Here is a 21,666-nt window from a genome sequence, read left to right on the forward strand (position 1 = left end):
ACCAAGGAGAGAACAACACCCCCACCAACACAAGCAGGGCAAGCCACTCTATATAAACTGAGAGCAAACCCCACTCCCTTCTCATGCTGAAGATGTTGCCTAGTCAGGCAATGAAACATGTGCAAGAAAACAACCACAGTCAGAGAACACCAAGGACTCAACAGTTCAGATCTGTTGATGCTGATAGGAACTGTATCAGCAAAGCACTTTTCTTATTCTTCCCTTGCCCCCTCAAATTTTCTATCATTAAGCAGAAGGTTGAACAGAAGGTGACAAGGACATCTTTCTACTAACTCAAAACTAATAACTTTTATTCTGAAGGTTAAGTTGTTGTATATAAACTAGATAGGATAATATCAATTTTATGTTCACCAAAGGATACGATATACCTCTTTTAGAGGTTAGAAAATTGTGTATAAAAGGTGATTTGCTTCCAAGAAGAAAAGCTCTGGCTTTGAATATTTACATATGCTCATTTTACACTCATACAACCATACACACACACACACATATATATACCAGGCCATCTATGCAAAACAAAACAAAAGAACAGACCCAACTTCTTTTTTTTTAAAGAAAAAGAGGTGAGTGTGTTGCTGTTGACTCACAAGGGGAAAAAAATCACAATTGGGCAATACTTTTGTTAGGACCAACTGCAACTCAGAATTTGCTAAGATACAATCAATAAGTAGATTTAAAGGATTTCTATTATTTTCTTTTTGATAGTAGTTTAATAATCAAAACTGGAGGCTAAATCTATATGTACACTTATCAAGAAATAAGGTCCATTCAACACAGTGCAGAGGATTTAAAAATTACTATTCATGTAAGAACAAATTATTATATTTTACTATCTGACGTTTTCTCTGTTTGTTTCTAAAACTGCAGGTTAATTTAATTATTTATGTTAAATTTACCTGCTTGTAATCATTAAAAACAAGTATCATTCCCAAGGCTGGTTGGAAATCAAAGTCTTCCAAACAATATACTGCAGTTCAGTGTATATGTAAAAGCTAAGTTCCTGGACAGCCAGCTATTTCAGTACCATGCAGCTCCATTTGGAAAATTCTGTCTGAATGTATTCGATACATTTCCCTTTTAAAAGGAAAAACAAAAACAATCAAATTCAGAAAATATTAAAAATAATGTTAATTCTTAAAGGACAATATGAACAGAGAAGTGAGATAATCAGTATATCTCATATTTTTGAAGTTCCAAAATGGTGAAGAAGTGTTTTTGCTATGCCATGTTTCCCTTAATCTATTCTTCCCACCCACACTTCCCTTTTTTAAAAAGTACATTTTCCAGTCATCTTACTAATCAAACGCAGGTTTAAAGATATTGGCTAGGACGAGCTACATTGGTAAAAAATATATAGGCACACCTCATTTTATTGCACTTAACTTTATTGTGCTTCACAGATATTGCATTAATCAAACATCAACACATGCCACAGAGAAATCTCTCGTGAAAGGAAGAGTCAATTGATGCAGCAAACTTCATTGTTGTCTTATTTTAAGAATTTTTTAAATTAAGGTATGTACATTTTTTTAGACATAATGATATTGCACACTTACTGTAACAGACTACAGTATAGTGTAAACATAACTTTTATATGCACTGGGAAACCAAAAAAATTGTGTGACTCACTTTATTATGCTATTCGCTTTATTGTGGTGGTCTCAAACCGAACCAATATCTCTGAGATATGCCTGTACCTGGATGCATTTTATGTCATTTAAATTAGTATTTTGATTTACATCAGTGTAACTATTCAATGTAACAGATGTTGGCTTTTGCAAACTTCTCAGCTGCTGATCCCATCCAAAACAGACCTGTTAGATATCTAACCAAGAAGATCTACAGGGAACACATCCACCCTATAATGCTACTAGGCAGCAGACATTCTGCTTCTAGTTCTGTAATTTTAAAACCATTCTAGTTGATGGCCATTACTACAAATTCTGTGAGCAATTTTAATTTTTTCTCTATGATAATGTATTTCCATTTACTTGTCTTGAATCTCCCCCACCAGTTGTAGATTAATTTCCCTCAATCCAATTTTTCTAAACCATAGTTTTAAACATCTCTATCATGAGCACCCTCTACTCACTTGCTTTTGCTGTATGCTAGAAAGCTGAAAAAGTTTTGTCTTTCCTTAAAATAAATTGTTCTGGCCACCTGATGGAGCTGGCTGCCCTTTTTCTTCAACTTGTTTCCAATTCTACAATGCCCTATTTAAGTTTATTGACCACAGCTATATACAGTATCTCCAATGTGGTCGTATCTGTTATATTCTATTATTTTCCTAATCATTCCTAAATATGGATTTTACTTTTTCATTTCTGTACATTGTGTCAGTGTTTTCACTGATATACAAAGATGAGTCTAAGTTCTTTCCTTATTTATTTACCATCAGAAAGGTTAGCATTTTTGTGTCACTGTGCATCATTTTATACATGCAAAACTGCCCATGTCACAGCTTACTTCAAATCAGATTAATTATTCTGTAAATGGCATAGTTCATACCCTCTCCTCTGTGGAAATTTATTTTTTATTCCTATCCTTTACTTTTCTCTACTTTATGGATGCAAAACTCTTCTTAAATCTCTGCTAAGTACTATATTTACTCCCAGTCATCTATGCAACATGTAATTCTGAAGAGAGGAGACCTTATTCCTATACTATGCTATACCATTTACCTATAGTAGGTACTCACATAAATAGGAATCTCATTAGAGTTCCAGCTCTCAAGGGAGTCTGCATTTAAATCCATAAATGTGAAAGCCACTCCTTACAGATATTTTTGTGTACACATGGATGGATATGTTGCTTTCACCTTTTTTTACTAACATCTGAACAGGCTTTTTGTGACAACTTTCTTGGGAGTCTAAGTATATAAAAATCTACCAATTGCTTCCATATGTGTTTGCTGACAAGGTCTAAAAGATTAGTGAGACAAGACTTGAATTGGCTGCTGTTAATAATGTTTTTCCCCAATTTACCGGAGTATGTATTAAGCTAACTAACCAGTATTTTGCCAGGATTCCCTTTTGAACACTAGATTACATTGGCATTTTCCAATGCAGAAATATGGATCAGAAAATTTTCTGGTTCATATCTCTGTTCCAATCCAGTATTATAAATACCAATAGTATACAAGGACTTGTTTCATATTTTTGTTAAAGGACAGTTCAAAGAACAAATAGTTTGCTTTCATTTTCCCCTAGGCCCTACTAGACTGTCATTTCTTGTCACCTTTCTATGCCTCTACTCCTCAGATTCTTTTCCTGAACACTAGAGAGAGAGACAGACAGGCAGGCAGGCAGGCAGATTTACCTACATCTTTTCCTGCAGTTAAGATAGACAATCTAGGATAGAATTCAGTAAACTTCTTTGAAATACATTCCATCTGCTTTATTATTTTTTCAAGTCCTTTGTCCACATCACTTTTGATGTACAGTATTTAATTTTATTCTTGTTGTTAGTGTTCTTCATGTTAACAGTGATAGGCACTTCAAAATCCTTCTTTGAATCCCTTACTCAGTTCTTTTGCAAGTTTTAGTAGTTTCCTCTAGGCCTTCTGATTTGGACAAGACTCAGATTTTCAAAAGAAAATCCTCCTTGACACTGCAGGTACACATCCTGGCCAGTTAGGTTTCTACTCCGAAAGTAACGCAAAACATTCTGGAGAGATTTCACTCTTTTCGGGGGGGTTTTCCCCGCCTGCCAAGTTTCTCTCATTTGTGAAGTTTCCTGTTTTGGAAGCAAATGTGACTAGAGTGGCCTTTTCTTCAACATTTTTTCACAAATATATAAATGTGATAGTATTTCCATTCATGTCAATAACATTCCTGTTATGTATTTGAGGCCCACTGAGGATTATGTTCATGGTTTCCTCCCTGTGATCAGTTCCCAGACCTAACAGTTTTAGGATACAATCATTTAGATTATCAAAAGTATTATCCTTTGTTGTATATGCTTACTTAATCTATATGAGAAAAATCAGGTTACACTTTAATATTTTCTCCGCAGTTTGATTTTTCTAATTCAAAAAGAGCTTGAACCTTTCAGTTAGGTGGATGATAACATGTTCTGGATTACTTCTGGGATACAGTCTATTCCTAGTCAGTAAAGAAAATGGCTTCTTTCAAGGCTAATAAACAAATATGCCTTCTTTACAAACCCAAATATACTTTTCCTCTGTCCTTCAGATAAAATCTGTTTCAAAAAGGGGTACAGATTCATTCTTTATGTTCCCTCAATGGGCATAAACATATCTTTTAAACTGAAGTATTTCAATTCTCCTCTCTTAAATACAAGGTGTAGAATTATCACAGTTACCAATGTATGCAACATAAACTCAATCTGGCTGCCATGTATACATACATACATACATACATACATATTTTCAGTTGCCTTTTGACTGTTTCATTTATCTTAGTAGAATAAGAATTAAAGACACTCAACAGATGGAATGTATCCAGCCTCTGCTTGAACACACCCCATGAAGAAGATCACCTCCTTCTATAATTGGTTCCACTGTCAAGCTGCTGTTAGTACTTGGACATTTGTTTTTTAAACTTTCAACCAAGAGACCAGGCATTGACCTTTTTGTGTATGACAACTGTGCAGGTACTAGAAAAATGTTCTCATCTTCCTCCTTTGTCATCTTTTTCCAAGGCTAAACATTCCCATGTTCACAAGAACATGGAACATTCTCAGCCTCTTTTTTAAACTATTTTGGCCTCAAATGAATACACTTTTTTCAAGAGGGGTGGTTGCTTATTATACTGAACATACAAACAATTTTTTTCTAGCATTCAGAAAGTCAATTATATGATACTCAGCACAATGCTTTTAGATAATCCACAACCTCCTGCTGCCTTTTTAATCTTAACTTTCTAAAAGAAAAAGCACTGTGATGATATTTTCTTTAAAACAACATTATTTATTAGCAGAAGACAGGAAGTATTGATTTCCCTTGCCTTCTTATCCTCTTTCTCAACTTGCAGAGATGCCTAACTCTCTTGTGTTCAAATGTCTTTTCATCTTGTTGTTCTGGTCATAAGGGCTCCTTCTCATACTCACAGGAAATGGGCATAACCCTTTTCAGTTTTTATAGCTTCCACTAACTGCTGTTCATCCATTTAATTCAGAAAACCTCACGCAAAATACAAAGGTGTTTGTGGTCAGCTATTAAACTACATCACAGTCCAGTTAGGGGAAATTTATATTAGCTGAATCCTCTGAGAATGGGATAGCATTTAATGGTGGGGTTTTTAAATTGAACAAAACTTTGAACTTTTAAATTGGCCTAAACTTAAATTTAATATATGACCCACCTTGAATTAAAAGCTAAGCCTACCCTTGTTTGTAAGGTTTTCTAGTAGGTAAGCCTATACCTTTGTCAATATAAAGCTATAATTTTTTTTAACTGCCTTTCCAAACTAGGGTTCATTCAAAAGATTTGGCTAAAACTAACATTTCCTAGAATCGTTCAGACTTCTCTGCTGAAGGCAGGTACAAGTATTGCCAAATTTATGCAGCATTTTCTTCCCTAGGATTCAGTTCCTGAATTGTACATTTCTAAAGATGGCTTTTTAGGGATTTACCTTCCTTTTGCTAAGTTTCTATTTCAGTTTCAGGAGATGACTAACATAGAGAAATGCTGAATTAAGTTTAGTAAATAAGTTGACAATACACATTCTCATGCACCGGTAAGTTAAACACCCTTGCAAGGAGAAGTAAAACCTATGGAATTTAGTTCTCCTTGCAAGGTGTTTAACTTACTTGTACATGAGAGTGTTTATCATATGCCTACATCTGAAATTCCGTAAATATTTTCTGGCAGGATCTTTATTCATTAAGTTTATAAATCTTAACTTCTATGAGTAGCAAACCTAGTAGTTACAACAATAATACTAACAATATAACAACAATAATACTAATAATTCTAACAATAATAATGCTACTACTAATAATTTTATAAAAACAATAAACATAAAGGGAAAACCTCCATGTAATAAAAGTTGAGAATGACATTAAACTTAAAACTGAAGAGCCATATAAAAGTTAAGATCATTACAAGCTTCACTGAACATAACAGGCTTTATTGCACAGTCAACTGTACCTCCCTCAAAGGGAGTTCCACCATGTTATTAACTCTACATGGCAACAAATAATAGAAGTAGCTTATTTATTTGGCTTATGCACAATAGAGGACTACAAAGTAGAATTACAAGTTGCTGAAAATCATCATGCTTAGCTGCTGCTTAGATGATGCTTGGACAATAACTAAGTGTTCATCCCTTCCTTAAAGTATTCATCTCCATTCAAGTGGAAAGGGGGAACATGAGTTCTGTGTCTAAAGTGCTAAAACATGCCTGAAACTCATTCTGGCAAGGCAAAGATCCCCGACATATGACTTCGCAAAGCAAACACCAAAACACTCATCATAGTTCTTTATACAGCAGCAAAGCAACTTTTTTCACATACATCAGGCAATGCAATACAGTTATCAAAAAGAATTTATATTGTAACAGCAGTTTTACTTAGCAGCCATTCAGATTTATTGAATGAGCACTTTACATCAAGCATTCTGTTAGGTGACCTGAGAGCATATGTTGTAAAGGGAGAAACAACTAAACAATATGCTCTGTGTGGTATGCTTGCATTAGCTTTTTAAAACAACTTTTTTTAAAACAGAATGTAACAGCACTTCAAAGGTCTGCAAACCACAACACCCAAAACATGGTGATATGGGGCCTGAGGCTTCTTTAGCTCTTACTCTACTTTAAAAAGCACAATAAAAATTTAGATGTAGATGGTTATAATACAAATATATTATTTTATCTACCAAACCGTTTGTTACCTAAGAAAAATGCTATGACCAAAGAAAAGAGTAGTCAGATTTGCAAAATTACAAGTGATTTACAGACCTGGGGGGGAAAAACTGAACACTTACGTGTACATTTTTCTATTAAATTTTTGCAACAGACATTTCATTACAGTTTTAAATTCTTGTTTCCAGCATATATAGAAAAAAGCATATCTGGCAATTTTGGCAGGGACTGAAAAGGGGACAGGACAAATCCCAAGAGTGTAGGGCACTTCTTCTCCTACAGTAACTTATTGAACATTTTTGGGTCGATTTTTGAAGACCTTTAAGAAGTTTGAAAATGATAGTTGAAGTGCAAAAGCTGTAGATGAGAAAAACAGTTGCATATGACTGCTTCAAAAAATGAGCATGAGAGATGGGTATCATATCACATGTGCACAGACAGAAACAGAGCTGTAAACAAATATAGTCAGAGAAAGTAAGGAGCAGTTAAGATTAAAAGGCAGAAAAAAATGCAAAGTGATTTTGAGGGAGATAAAAGTTGTTTATGAAGTGGGTGAAGCGGGCTGAACAAAAAGCCGCAGTGCAAAGGGAATTAGAAATAAAAAGGATTAACTCATTGGGGATAAAACTGAAGTGACAGCATGTTTATTTATTTATTTATTTAAAAGACTTACATAGCCACCCATATTATGAACCACAACCCTGGATGGCTCACGAAACAACTGTAGAGGGCATAGGGACTGGCCTTGAAGGACAGGAAAAGAGCTGCTACCAAGGCAATGGTCAGATAAGTGAGGCCTGAGCCCGTTCCAAGAAGCTAATATGAGAAAACGTCTCACACAAGCCCCTCCCTAGTTCACACAAAGATAAAGTGAGGGAGGGGAAGGATGCACATTCAGACTTCCAAAATTCTGTTACTACAGCTGTTACAATAAAAGTAGTCCTGACCTACATGGCATTGCTTTCTTAGTCTGGCCTGCCTCGAAGGGCTGACAGCAGTAAAAATCTAAAACAAAAGCAAAACAATTGCAGTAAAAAACTCCTGGAACCCCGTGGCAACACTTTTTGTATCTTCTGTATTGCTGGGCTCCATCCTCATTCTACCCCAAAGCTTGTGGGAAGAGCCAGCTCTTCAAGGCCTTCCAGGAGGCCATGGGAGAAAGTACCTCAAGGGGAAGGTGTTCCACAGGGCAGGGGCAGCTATGAAGAAGGTGCGCTTCCCAGGTCCCTTGAGAACATTTAAGAAAGGGACCTGGAATGTGTCCACCGTATCTGACCTGGTAGGATGGGCAGATATCCTCAAGGAGACTTGAAGGGAAACAATCACAATATGTTAAGGAAAGGAATGAAATAAATATATAAACATTAGTGTCTAAGAAAAATCAATGAAAAGGAAGTCATAAATGCCATGAAAATGATACAAAAAATGTAGATGGTAGAAATGGAGAAATGTTAAAATATAGATTCATGCTACTTGTTAAATGTATGGTGAAGACTGAATCTCTGCCCGATGACTGGAAGAATGCTATTACTGTTCCCTACATAAAGAGAAATATAGCAAGAGTGAACACAAAAACCTTTGGGGGATTAGTTTGTTAAATGGACCTCAGAAGTGGTAGAACTCTGACTGAAATAATATGAGAGGTAACAATGAGCCAAAATTGGGAAGGGCAGTGCAGTTTTATGCCAGGCAGGGGGTACGTAGACCAGATATTTCTCCTTCAGTAAATCAGTAAGAAATGTATAAAATGAGAAAGAAATTTTATTGTATGTTCACTGATCTGGAGAAAACATATGGTACAGTAAATAGGCTTGAATTACAGAATGTTTTGCATAAGCGTGGAGTTGAAGATCGGTTGCTGAATGTGATAAAAGCCATATATAAGGGAAGTAAAACATGCAGAACCATGAATTGCATTCTTTGTGAATGGTTTAATAGTGAAGGGAGTAGGACAATGGATGTGTGATGTGGGTAGTTGCAAGAAATGAATGTTTGCCAAGGTAACTGAAAATGGCTATGTATAACAGCATGCTTCTGCCCAGTTTGTTACATGGATGTGAGAGATGGGTATGTCAGGTGACTGAATGCAATGGGAATGGGGTACTTAAGAAGTGTGCATGGTAAAACAAGAAAATATAGGGTCAGGAATGAATGGGTTCTGGATGAATGTGAATTCAAAAGTGAGTGACCAGTATGAAAGAAGTATATTGAGCAGGTTGGTGATGTAGAGAGAACAAATGAGGATCAAATCACAAAACAAATATGTGAAGGGAGAGTGAATTGGGTCAAAAGGGGGTGAATCAAGAAAGTCATGGTTGGATGGAGCTGATGAGGTTCTGAAAAAGGGGGAGTTGAGAAGTTTAAAGACAAAAGATAATGTATGAGTGGTGTACGAACGGGGTAGGAGCAAGGATGTCTTAGGAAGATGAAAAAGGTACAGAGAGGTATAATGAATGATGTTGCTGTACACTAGAGTAAGCTGTGTTTCTTTTTTTTTCTTTCCTTTAATTGCTTTGGCTAACAATTTCTTCCTCCTTTTCTGTGCTTATAACATTGTTTATCCAGAAGGGAATAAGTAGACTTTGTACTTTTATTTTGTAGGATGCTACATATAAGCAAAATAACACCAGCAGAAAAGATGGGAAAATAACAAGCTGGAATGGAAAGCTGTATAATTATACATCAGAGTTTGTTTATTTTAATCTCAAGCCACTTAGGGAAAAAAAAAAAAATCTGGTGTCCTGAATAGTTCCAACATATTTTACTCTTCTAATTCTCTTCCAGTGTCCTAGATTAATCAAAGCTGTAACCCCTGTTGTCTTTGCAGTACAATTCAGAATGTGCCCCTGGCCAAGAATGACGGAAAAGTCAACAGGAATTAAATTTCAGTGCAACTGTTTACTCTACTGTGGCCTGCACTTATTGAAATTTTATCCATGGTTTTGTGTGACTACTGCAGTAAGGAATTCAGCATGCTTGTGATATTTTTAAAGATTGCATTCTCAACTTAAAAAAATATCTACAAGAAGAAAATGACTGTGCATTGCATTTAGCATCATGAAAATCTCAAGCCCCTAAAATGTAGTGGATTTATGTTAAATGTTTTTTCCAGGAAAAAAAATAGCAAAGTTTGTTATGTTTTTTTTTTAACCATACAACAATCTGCTGACAAGATCATCATGCACACTAAAAAGACTTTCCACAGCTGTCAAAGGCATACTTAAAAGTCTTCAAAATATTCCAAACTCCAGACTAAGGATGTTTTTAAAAAGTACAATTAAGTTTTGCATCTTTTCAGAGATATTTCATATTATATGTATTCCCATATTCTGCAGTGCCAATACTTTTCACAGAACTTCTTAATCCGCACTTAACAACCACAATTGGGACCAACAACTTGGTCATTTAGTGAAGTGGTCACTAAGTAAAACCATGACTATGCTTATTACTTTACTTCAGCTTTGCTTTATAGATCTGCAAAAGTTGTAACTACAAGGATTGGTCATAAAGTTACCTTTTCATCACCACTGTAACTGCAAACAGTTGCTAAACAAGGCAGTCTCTAAGCAAGGACTACCTGTAAAAGTGTCTCTGTGTTAATCTTCTGTTGATATTGTTAATTTGATTCTTACTACCCTATTCTTCTCACACAAATATTCAAATAACTCATATTAAAAGCTGCTTTGTTCGGTCAGTGACAGACAGAGAAAATAAATGAGATATCCAGTAATATATGTAATTTAATTATTGGAGGTCAATAAATGCAAATGTTCACTCATGAGGGATCAAAGTATTACCCGTAGACCACGTGCAGCACTCTATACCTTGTTGGAATCTTGGAGGAAACCACTTTATACATTAGCAAAGTAAAGAGGATGTGATTACCAATACAGAATAACCTAAGTCGAACTGCAATAATTTCCTTTTACTGTGATCAGTGCTACACTTTGGGGGAAAATAAGAACAAGTCTGGAACATCTAGATTATCAATGAAGATTCATGATCATGCTATCTTACTTGAGAAGAACCTCAGTAAGAGCTTTGTTCAGCCGTTGATATAGCACTGGTTTGGAGTTCACTATTAAAGCAGAAAACGCTTCTGAGGGTCATTTCTACCAGCATACTAGAAGCCCAGGGGTTGATATGATACAGTTCCTTCTCTTTAAAGTTCTACTTTACTTTCACAGAATGCAAAACATTTGATATCATATAAATACATGCTTTAAAGCATTTATTTGTTGGAAAATACCACAGTGCTTTTATGATGCAAAGAATTCCTTCAACCTTTACTTCCCTGCACAAAAATACTTCACAGTTGGTAAAATATTGGTAGTATATTTTATAGTACCTGCTGTTGCTGAAGATGGGCAAGATCCGCAGCACCGATTTCCACCGAAGGTGTCTCTCCGTTTGGTCTTACTTCACGTAGGGTGCAATCTAGTAAGGGGTTGCCAGTGCTTGCTCCATTCTGAAGGGCTGAACCGTTACTTTTTGTCTCAGTTCCAGATTCTTGCATCATGACTCAAAAACCTGGAATAATTTAATGGAAGAAAGAAAAAATAAAGTAGTTGGTAAAACACTTCTCTTGCTTTAAAGCTTGCTACATTTGTAAATATTTGCCCTCTCCCTTCATATGATTTATATTTTCATTAATAGTTCAAGCACCAGTTTTATACTGATCTGTTGGTAAATCTGTAACATTTCAAAAATACATTATTGATCTAAATACAGCAGTATTTGCTCAACAAGGTCCTTTTCTTTCAGAGTGAGTTCAGACACACATGCACAATCATAAATACATTAAGATTTACCATTAAATTGCTTTAATAATACTCCATCATTTTATTTGAATTGTAATAGACAGTTTTAATAATATATTATGGTCAGAGTTTTAAAAAATGTTTTTAAACATAGAGTGGCATTCTGCTTTAGAAAATGGATGATGGTGGGAAGAACCTGAGAAAGGTTACAGAAGTTAATAAAAAGGTAGAAAATTTCACTCATTACAGGCTGAAGTACCGCCCAATCCCAAATGCAGTTCTTTGTACTTTAACCTTGTTGGAATCCTAGAGGAAACCATTTTCTTCATCAGCAAAGTAAAAGATATCTGATTGCCAAAAGAGGTAATTTTCTTTTACAATGATGAATGTGAGTTACTCTTTTGAGGAAAATGAAGACATTTACATGTAACTAATCTGGAACATTTGGATTATTAATGAGCATTCAAGAAGTTATGGATTATATAGTATTGCTTGAGAAGAACTTCAGGAAGGTCTTTGTTCAGCCTTTGACATAGAACTACTGTCAGTTTACAGGTAGTCCTTGCTTAATGGCCACAATTAAGACTGGAATTTCAGTTGCTAAGGAAACCATCATTAAATGAATCCGACCCGATTTCATGAGCTTTTTTGCAGTGGTCATTAAGCGAATCACCGTGGGGGTCAAGCGAAACACATGGTTGTTAAGTGAATCACACTGTTCCCTGTTGATTTTGCTCGCCAGAAGCTGGCCAGGAAGGTCAAAAACGGTAATCATGGGACCACAAGATGCTGCGACAATCATAAATGCAAACTGGTTGCCAAGCATCCAAATCGTGACTGCGGGGATGCTGCAATAGTTATAAGCGTGAGTACCGGTTGTAAGCTGGTTTTTCCAGCACCATCGTTAAGTCCAAACCATCACTAAATTAATGGTTGTTAAGTGAGGACCACTTGTACTATTAAGGAAGAGAAAGCTTGTTCAGCCCATTTCTACCAGTACATTAGTAGCTCAGGAGGTGATATGATATAGTTCTTTCTATGCACCCTAACTAATTGTTGAAACTCTTGACTATTATCTTGCACAGAAACATCTCACTACATCTGAAAACAGAGATTCTTGTGTGCAGATGACCCCCAATGCATGATCTTCCTAGATAACCACAGTATAGCCCCCTCCCTCAAGCAAGGGAAGGAGTTATGGTATAGTTGTTCTCTCAAGACCAGCAAAACGGAAGCAAGGGACCTCTCCTGAAGCAACCCTATGCAATCAGCAAGGAATCTACTGAATAATTTTCAAGATATGGCATGTTCCACAGGTTTATGAACTCTTGCTTGAATCACAATTCTGGAAATTCCACATTACTCAAAAACACAAAATAGCTTGTGATTTAAATTACCCCTTTTTAATTGTAGACCCTTCACTTTCAGAATACTGTTAAGATTTTTTTTTTTTTAGAAAATGTATTTAAGTGTGCATACTATGATTCTCTTCACACAAGGCTACCAAAATGTCCAGTGGAAAAAAATACAAATGAAGAATTTCAATAATAACAGTTAAAATATAGGTGAGTGCTCTTTAGGTAAGCAATCACAGTCCACTTCCTGCTCCCTCCATCAGATTGTCACCAAAAACAGAACTGATAGTAGTATTTGTTCACCCAAGGTTACGCCATAAGAAGACATGTATATATAACACTGCAAAACCTTTATATAACATAATGCATGCTCAGCTGCAAGTTTCACCCAAAAGTGAATTATGACTGACACTGCAAGAAAGGTTTTAAAACTTTAAAAAAAAATTGGGAGAGGGAAAAAATTGTGATATTACTAGTAATACTGGATACAGGTAAAATACAGGTAAAAAGTAACATTTCCAATTATATTTCTTTTCTTGGAAATAATACACAAGTGATTTGCCACTGCCTTTTTCTGAGATATTTTGATTTCAAAATGTATCCTAGAGCTCTGGGTTTTTTGATGGTCTCCCATCCAAATATTAACAAAATCAGATACTACTTGATGTTTTTGAGATCAGCCAAATTTGGCTAAGTGCTGTCATCTGCTGTGACAAAAATAAATATGCTAGAGAGTGAACAGGATGGTGAGGAAAGAATTGATGTTTTTCTTTAATACATTTCATGCCTTGCTTGTCAAAGAAGAAGAGAGAAACACAGTCCAGAATGAATTATTTTTCACTGAAATATTTTTTTCCCTCCCTGGCATGGGATTTCCCTGACAAATGTACATGGAATTTCATGAGATCTCCCTGTTTTGTTCTGTTTTCCAAATATTCTTATCTAAAAAAAATGTAAATTCTGATCTATTGATATAGATACAATAAACCTTTTTACGGAGAGCCTGAAGTAAAATTTTTGTCAAAGCAATGCCTCCTATTTTTCATATATCTGAATGCTTCAAGCTAACAGGTAAAGCTAGCTTTATTCCTGGATAGTTAATTAAGTTTGACCAAGTCAGGAAGACATAAATTAACTTAGCTGATCAATTATTTATGTGAAGCAGAATAAGTGGCCTTAAAGAAGTTGCCCAATCATTTAAGCATGTTTAACTGAAACACACATTTATGCAAAATATTTCTATTTCTATGAAAAAAATGCAAAAATTGGTCCAAAGCAAATGATGAAACAGCATGAGCTAGTCTCTAAATCTCCAGCTTGGGTTAGCACACTACTCACCAAGACACACAATGAAGGCAAAGGAATATTTAACCATCCCTGCCAGAAATATAAATTTGTTAGTTAGGATTCAAAAGCTTACTTTTCGTTTTAAAGTAAGCCTCATTTTGCTACCTACATAAGGTGGAAGCATGTAAACACTGGTCATCTCTTCTCACACAATTAGTTTCTGTTAGTAGGCAGAAAGTGAGAGATGTCCGGGGGGTTAAAAAAGCCAAGATGGCAGCCACAACAGCAGAATCAAAGACTTTTTGAATTCCCGCCTCCCCCAATTCTCCTGCAACAAGCAGTTACTGAATGACAGCTAGGGCATGGACTACTAGTTTGAACTCTGTACTGTCCCCACCCAATCATCAACAATCCACTTCCTCTGAGCTGCCTCCAATAGGAAAAATAAACTTTCAGAAATAAATAAGCTACACTGCCACACATTCCTTGAACTCTTACCCTGCTAGGAAAGGTAATGCATACTATGGGGCTTTCAGATGCAGTAAGAGTTATGTTAGCAAGTCTGAATAAGAAGCAAGAAGTGACTGGCCTCTTTGTCTTACGCTGTCATGTTTTATTTTGTTTGGTTTATCAATCAACTGAGCCAATCAGCTGAGCCAATGTAGAGTAGGAATGTAGCACAATGTTATTTTAACTTAATTTTTGTTGTTGTTTTTTAATTTAGCATAAGTATCCATTTATGCTCCTAAAACAACACCTTCCCTGGCTGCTGCTGCTTCTCCAGTATGGTATGAATCAAGTTCTATGTGTCCCCTTTTGTCCCTTTTTATGTGGACAGTAGAATGGCTATGGACATCATAGTAACAAATTCTAGGCAAATCAACCAAAAAACAGAACTTTCCATATGGTGCTGCAGCATAAGGCAAAACAGAGACTAAACATGTAGAGTTCAGCCTATTGGACCAGATGACCTTCAAGCATCATTTGAATCATGGAAATATGATATTAAGGACACTCACATGAATGCTAAAATCCATTCTGAAATTATAATAAATCTGTTGGAACAGATTTTTTTTAATCTTTACACTTTTTTTAGAAAAAGATCTATGGAAGCCTTTTCTGCAGTTAAAAAAAAAAGGACACTATGAATGTTCTATACCACAAAGGAAAAGGAAAAATAAATATATTTCACAAGATTAAATGCATCTCTTGCCAACGTCATTATCAACTATTAGTTTTCAAAAAGCTAGCTAGCTTTGGGGGAAAAATATTTATTTATTTATTCAATTTAGAAACTGCCCAACTTCCAAAAGACTGTGGGTGGATTAAAACCCACACAAAGAAAAACACCCAAACCGTAAAAAACATATGCAGCCAGAAGAGTGAAGCAACCAAACACATCTCAAACAAAAACTAACACAGGTACAGCATCCATCCTAGTCCCTTGTTGTTTCCCCATTTAAAAAAAACCCAGCAACAATAATAATTTGTCTACAAGTTAGCAAGATGACAACAGTACATTGATGTAGAACATTTTCTGTATCAGCCAAAGGAAATCTAAAATATTGTTCTCTTCCATACAAACACTACTGTGTCTCTAACATACAGTTCCACAGACTCCTTATGTATGATATTTGTGTCTATATGAACTGGTTATGTTGATATGTTTTCTTCAACTATGAAACAAACAAGTAAAAACTTAATAGCAGAAGCCAGTCAGAATACTGAAAATTTCCTTCAGTACCATTATGCTTCATCATCTATAAATGTGGTATTCATTGTTTTTTTCATGGCTGATAGTAAGCATAGATGCTAGAGATTTAATAAGATAAGCTTTAGATAGAATGGGGAAAGATGAAAATTAACAGGCAAAATAATACAGGGAAAAGTCTTTTTTAATATTTTATTTTTATGTGTGTCTGCATTTGGCCTAAAAGGCTAACTTAATAGAATGAGTGTTTAAGTCTTCAAAGACAACAGTCCAAAAAACAAAGATAGACAATATTATTTTACAGTAATACTGTATTAAGTAATGAAAATAACAGCTGGAATTTTGTCATATGAGACTTCACAAAGCCCAGGCACAATGCATATTTGCTGTTATGCAAGTACCACCCTCCTCTACAGAATTTTCATAATTATAACAGAAAGGCGTAAATTTTCTAATGCATGGCAGCTCAAAAAGTAATCAAGAGAATGAGCCTGAGGGCTATTTTAATGTATGCAAAGCTAGTGACCCACAGTAAATGGGAGGTAGGCTTCAATGAATGCAAAGTAATGCACACATACTAAAGACCTGGTCTGATGAGGGACGGCTAAAATTAACACCCAATTAATTTCCAAATTGACAAACAAATGAAACCCATAAATCTACTTTCTCATTAATTTTCTTGTGGTATAATTTAAAGCAGTAATATGAGGGCAAAACTGAGCATTATCCATCATAAATATCAAAAAAGATAGCACTGTAACACCATAAATTATGCATATTACCTGTTGTTAAAAATGATTAATGCATTATCAACTTTATCACACACTATGTCTAGACATATCTGAAATCTGAAATTTCATTTAGTACTTCAAATGGGGTGGAATGGATGGAATTATCAACAGTGCATTTCCAGGCTGGTCCTGTACTACTAAAGCAGTTTCTCTTATTTGGGAATTTCAGGATTGAAATTGGACTCATCCCAAGCTTGCGTCAACTGAGGCTGAACATATTGGAGAAATGATGTGCTAAAGCTCTAGGAGAACTGAAGCAAATCACAATATCCTAAAAGCACAGTTTGCCGCTGCTTAGTTGCTGACCCAAAGACTAGCATTTATATCTGTTCAGCGAGGAGATTAGTAACCTCCTGTGCTCCCTTGAATGGAGGGAAAGTAGTGTTTGGTCATGAAGAGAGGCAGTAAAGAAAAGGTTAAGTGCAAAAGCAATGAAGAAAACAGGAAAGAACGGAGATCTAACTTGATTCTTTTTGTAAAAGAGCTAAGAGTACCAGCTTGTTAAAGAGCCTGGAGTACAAATGTGAATATCACACAGCTACCTGCATTTTTCCAGGTGATCCAAAGCTTTTTTTTTCAAGCTTTAATCTGAAATAAAATTTGCTCCCAAGAGGTCTTACTTTTAGAGTTAGCAGCTGCTGCTCTCCAAGAAAGCTTGTCTGGTGCTATTATATATGATAGCATAGCATTCCTTTTTTTACATCTCTTTATGTCCAAACTGGCAATGGGTGTGTAAGAATATGGGCCAGGAGTCTCAAGAGTCACTGACAGATTAAAGATGCTCAAACCCAATAAAATATACGACAGTTAATTGCTAATGTTCTCCTGAATTCAAAATGTAAGACAGATATTGTCCCTGAGAGTCCTTCAATATTTCTGAATGTTGTTGTTTGCTATGCAGGTTTTTATAAGCTGCAGCAAGCTAATACCTGTATGAAAAATGTCAATAGTCAAGTCATAAAAAAGTTCTACAGTTAAAGGAAGCATTGCAATGCCACTGCAACTAAAGAGTCATTATATATCAAATTTTATTTATTTATTAAATTTGTCCCCACCCATCTCTTCCCATTGGGGGACTTTGTCATTCTACAATAAGTGCAGCAACAGAAACACACTAGTTGAAATCCATTTGCAAATGAAAATCTTGTGAGTCAAGGAACCTGGAAAATCTTACCTACTACTAAAACAGAACTCCAGTTGTCAGCTTGATTGACTGCAGGAAGTATTCTTAACAGGTTTTTTTTTTTAAAAGGAAAAGGAAAAAAAAAAGAACCTAATGTTGAAATATAGGATCTTAATTCCAAGGAGTCCAAACTCCCCAAATAAGAGAGAAAATAAAACTAGGCTTTATTCCTGGACAGGCATAGGAAGATTATATTTAATCTTAATCCCATTTTTACCTGTGCTCCTTGACTTTCATTACTAGAGCTTGCAGATGATTGGCATTTTAGCTATCAGAGTAGTGTCATCAGCATAATGTAGGTTATTGATGTTTCTTTCTTTAATTTTAAAACCATGCTCATCTTCTTCAAATCCAATTTTTTTCAATATATAGTCAACATATAGGTTGAATAAGTAATGAGGCAGTATACAGCCTCGTCTCACTCCTTTGCTGACTTGAAGCCAGTCTGTTTTGCTATTTTCTGCCTGGACTGTGGCTTCCTGTCCTGTCTGTAGGTTTCCCATGAGAGCAAAGAGATGTCCTGGGATCCAATTTTCCAGGACAGAACATTCATAATAAAGAATAATGTGTTGTCAATGCACCCTGTGAAGCTTCAAGAAGCTAAATGCTCTGGAATACAATTCCTATTCCAACCAGTTTAGTGTCTATATATTTAAGGAGTGAGCAGAAAGGTGGGCAAACAGTAAAACAGACCAATGTTTAAAGCATTCTTAGCTAATTTAGCTTGCCCACAGTGTTATATACAAAAAGAGGAAAACTAAGAAAAAGAATTGAAGAATATATAAGAGTTTTAAATGAAAGTATGACAACATATGCATTTTAGGCTATTAAAGATAGCACAGATCGGTAAAAGAGGCGGCAAAGTTTTAGAAAGGAGACAAAAGATCTTTGTCTTGATCCCTTCTTTCTCTAGTTCTGTACAGGAAATATGTATCACAATTAACATTTATGTTGGTTGTAGGAAACTAAATCACCAGATGAAGGCAGAGTGCTGGTACTCAAGCAAGATACGTTTCCCATTGATCATATGACACAGTACTCAGGAGTTTGCAATTATAAAAGAGTTTTACGTATCCCTGTGCTAGTGGCACTGTATCTGCATCAGGGAAATGCTGTTCCGAGTGGGGAACGTTTTTACAAATTTGGTCATGCCTCACTGTATGGAGTTTGAAGTGGCAGTTTGTGTTTCCAGTGGAAGGGAATCTTCTGTTATTCTGTCTTCCACCTCCATTAGGTGTTGTGAAGATAACAGAGGTTTGCATCATGGGGAGCACACACACACTGGGAAATATTGTCCTTTATTTTTTTGTAAAGAGATGAAACGTAAGTGTTGAGGCATGGAACAGAAGGGGAGGTAATGGAGCATTCAGCTACTGGCCAACTGGTAAACAACTGGCTGACAGTTCTCAATGCTCAGGTATGGGCCAGAAAGGGCAAATACCAATTGGCTCTCAGCAATCTCTGCAGGGGGATGCGGTGGTGCTGCGGAACTGCTGAGCTTGCCGATCGGAAGGTCGACGGTTCGAATCGGCGTGACGGGGTGAGCTCCCGTTGCTAGTCCCAGCTCCTGCCAACCTAGCAGTTCGAAAACATGCAAATGTGAGTAGATTAATAGGTACCGCTTCGGCGGGCAGGTAACGGCGTTCCGTGTAGTCATGCCGGCCACATGGCCATGGAAGTGTCTACAGACAAACGCCGGCTCTTCGGCTTTGAAACGGAGATGAGCACCCTCCCCTAGAGTCGGAAAAGACTGGATTTAATGTCAAGGGAAACCTTTTACTTCAGAAAAGGATCGTTACCTTGTTGTGGTGATGGAGCTTGAGCACCTCAATGATGCCATGAGCTAAACCGTGAAGGGCCAACCAAGACAGGAAGGTCATGACAGAGAGGTCATACTAAACGCGATCCCTGGGGAAGGTAGTGGCAACCCACCCCAGTATTCTTGCCGTGAAAACTCAATGCATCAGTACAACCAGAGATATGTAGGTATACCATTGGAAGATGAGACCCCCAGGTCGGAAGATGGTCAACATGCTACTGAGGAGGAACAGAGGATGAGTTCAACTAGCCCCAGACGTGATGACACAGCTAGCTCAAAGCCGAAAGGACGGCTAGCGGCCGACGGTGCTGGTGGTGAATGGCGAATCTGATGTTCTAAGGATCAACACACCATTGGAACCTGGAATGTAAGATCTACGAGCCAGGGCAAATTGGATGTGGTTATTGCTGAGATGTCAAGATTAAAGATAGACATTTTGGGCGTCAGTGAACTGAAATAGACTGGAATGGGCCACTTCACATCAAATGACCACCAGATCTACTACTGTGGAAAAGAGGACCACAGAAGAAATGGAGTAGCCTTCATACTTAATAGTCAAGTGGTTAAAGCAGTGCTTGGATACAATCCAAAAAACGATAGAATGATCTCAATTCGAAGTCAGGGCAAGCCATCTAACATCACAGTGATCCAAATATACGCCCCAACCACAGATGCTGAAGAAGCTGAAGTAGAGCAGTTCTATGAGGATCTGCAGCACCTACTGGACAACACGCCTAAAAGAGACATTATTTTCATCACGGGAGACTGGAATGCTAAGGTGGGCAGTCAAATGACACCTGGAGTTACAGGTAAGCATGGCCTGGGAGAACAAAACGAAGCAGGACATAGGCTGATAGAATTTTGCCAAGACAACTCACTCTGCATAACAAACACTCTTGTCCTAACAGTCAGGAATCACGCCGAGATGAGGAGTAGGTCTCTAGTGTTTATTACTGCTACATAAGACCGAAAATCCTAACAAACTGAAGAAGCGTGGGAAAACCCAGACAGATAAACCCCAAAAGTTAAGGCGGGTCTGATCTGTGTCCCTTGAATGGCTGCTTAATTCCTCAGTACCACTCATGCGTTTTCCCCCCTGGAGGCCCCCTCCTGCTCGCCATCAGTACTCATGACAACTCTCTTCCAACAACCTAAGAGACGGCTTTATACATGGACTTCACCAGATTGACAGCACCGAATTCAGATTGACTACATCCTTTGCAGCAAAAGCTGGCGGACATCTATACAGTTGGTAGAAACAAGACCTGGAGCTGACTGTAGTTCAGATCACAAACTTCTTCTTGCAAAATTTAGGATCAGACTAAAGAGATTAGGGAAGACCCACAGATCAGGTAGCTATGAGCTCACTAATATTCCTAAGGAATATGCAGTGGAGGTGAAGAAGCAATTTGAGGGACTGGACTTAGTAGATAGGGTCCCGGAAGAACTATGGACAGAAGTTCGCAACATTGTTCAGGAGGCGGCAACAAAATACATCCCAAAGAAAGAGAAAACCAAGAAGGCAAAATGGCTGTCTGCTGAGACACTAGAAGTAGCCCAAGAAAGAAGGAAAGCAAAAGGCAACAGTGATAGGGGGAGATATGCCCAATTAAATGCAAAATTCCAGAGGTCAGCCAGAGGAGATAAGGAATTATTTTTAAACAAGCAATGTGCGGAAGTGGAAGAAGACAATAGAATAGGAAGGACAAGAGACCTCTTCCAGAAAATTAGAAACTTCGGAGGTAAATTCCAGGCAAAAATGGGTATGATCAAAAACAAAGATGGCAAGGACCTAACAGAAGAAGAAGAGATCAAGAAAAGGTGGCAACAATATACAGAAGACCTGTATAGGAAGGATAACAATATCGGGGATAGCTTTGACGGTGTGGTCAGTGAGCTAGAGCCAGGCATCCTG

General features: G+C 36.9%; 1 protein-coding gene across 6 annotated transcripts in view; it reads right to left on the reverse strand.

The window, feature by feature from the left end:
• FOXP1 (forkhead box P1) overlaps positions 1–21,666 on the reverse strand; it is a 557,404-nt gene that overhangs the window by 247,477 nt on the left and 288,261 nt on the right. For all 6 annotated transcript variants that reach the window (XM_063291586.1, XM_063291587.1, XM_063291582.1 and 3 more), the window contains one exon: positions 11,194–11,375. In XM_063291586.1, coding sequence (XP_063147656.1) covers positions 11,194–11,364 — 171 coding nt within the window. In that variant the 5' untranslated portion in view covers positions 11,365–11,375. The remainder of the gene's footprint in view (positions 1–11,193; positions 11,376–21,666) is intronic.

This window comes from Candoia aspera, chromosome 2, assembly GCF_035149785.1.
Source record: "Candoia aspera isolate rCanAsp1 chromosome 2, rCanAsp1.hap2, whole genome shotgun sequence".
Classification (NCBI taxonomy): Eukaryota; Metazoa; Chordata; class Lepidosauria; order Squamata; family Boidae; genus Candoia; species Candoia aspera.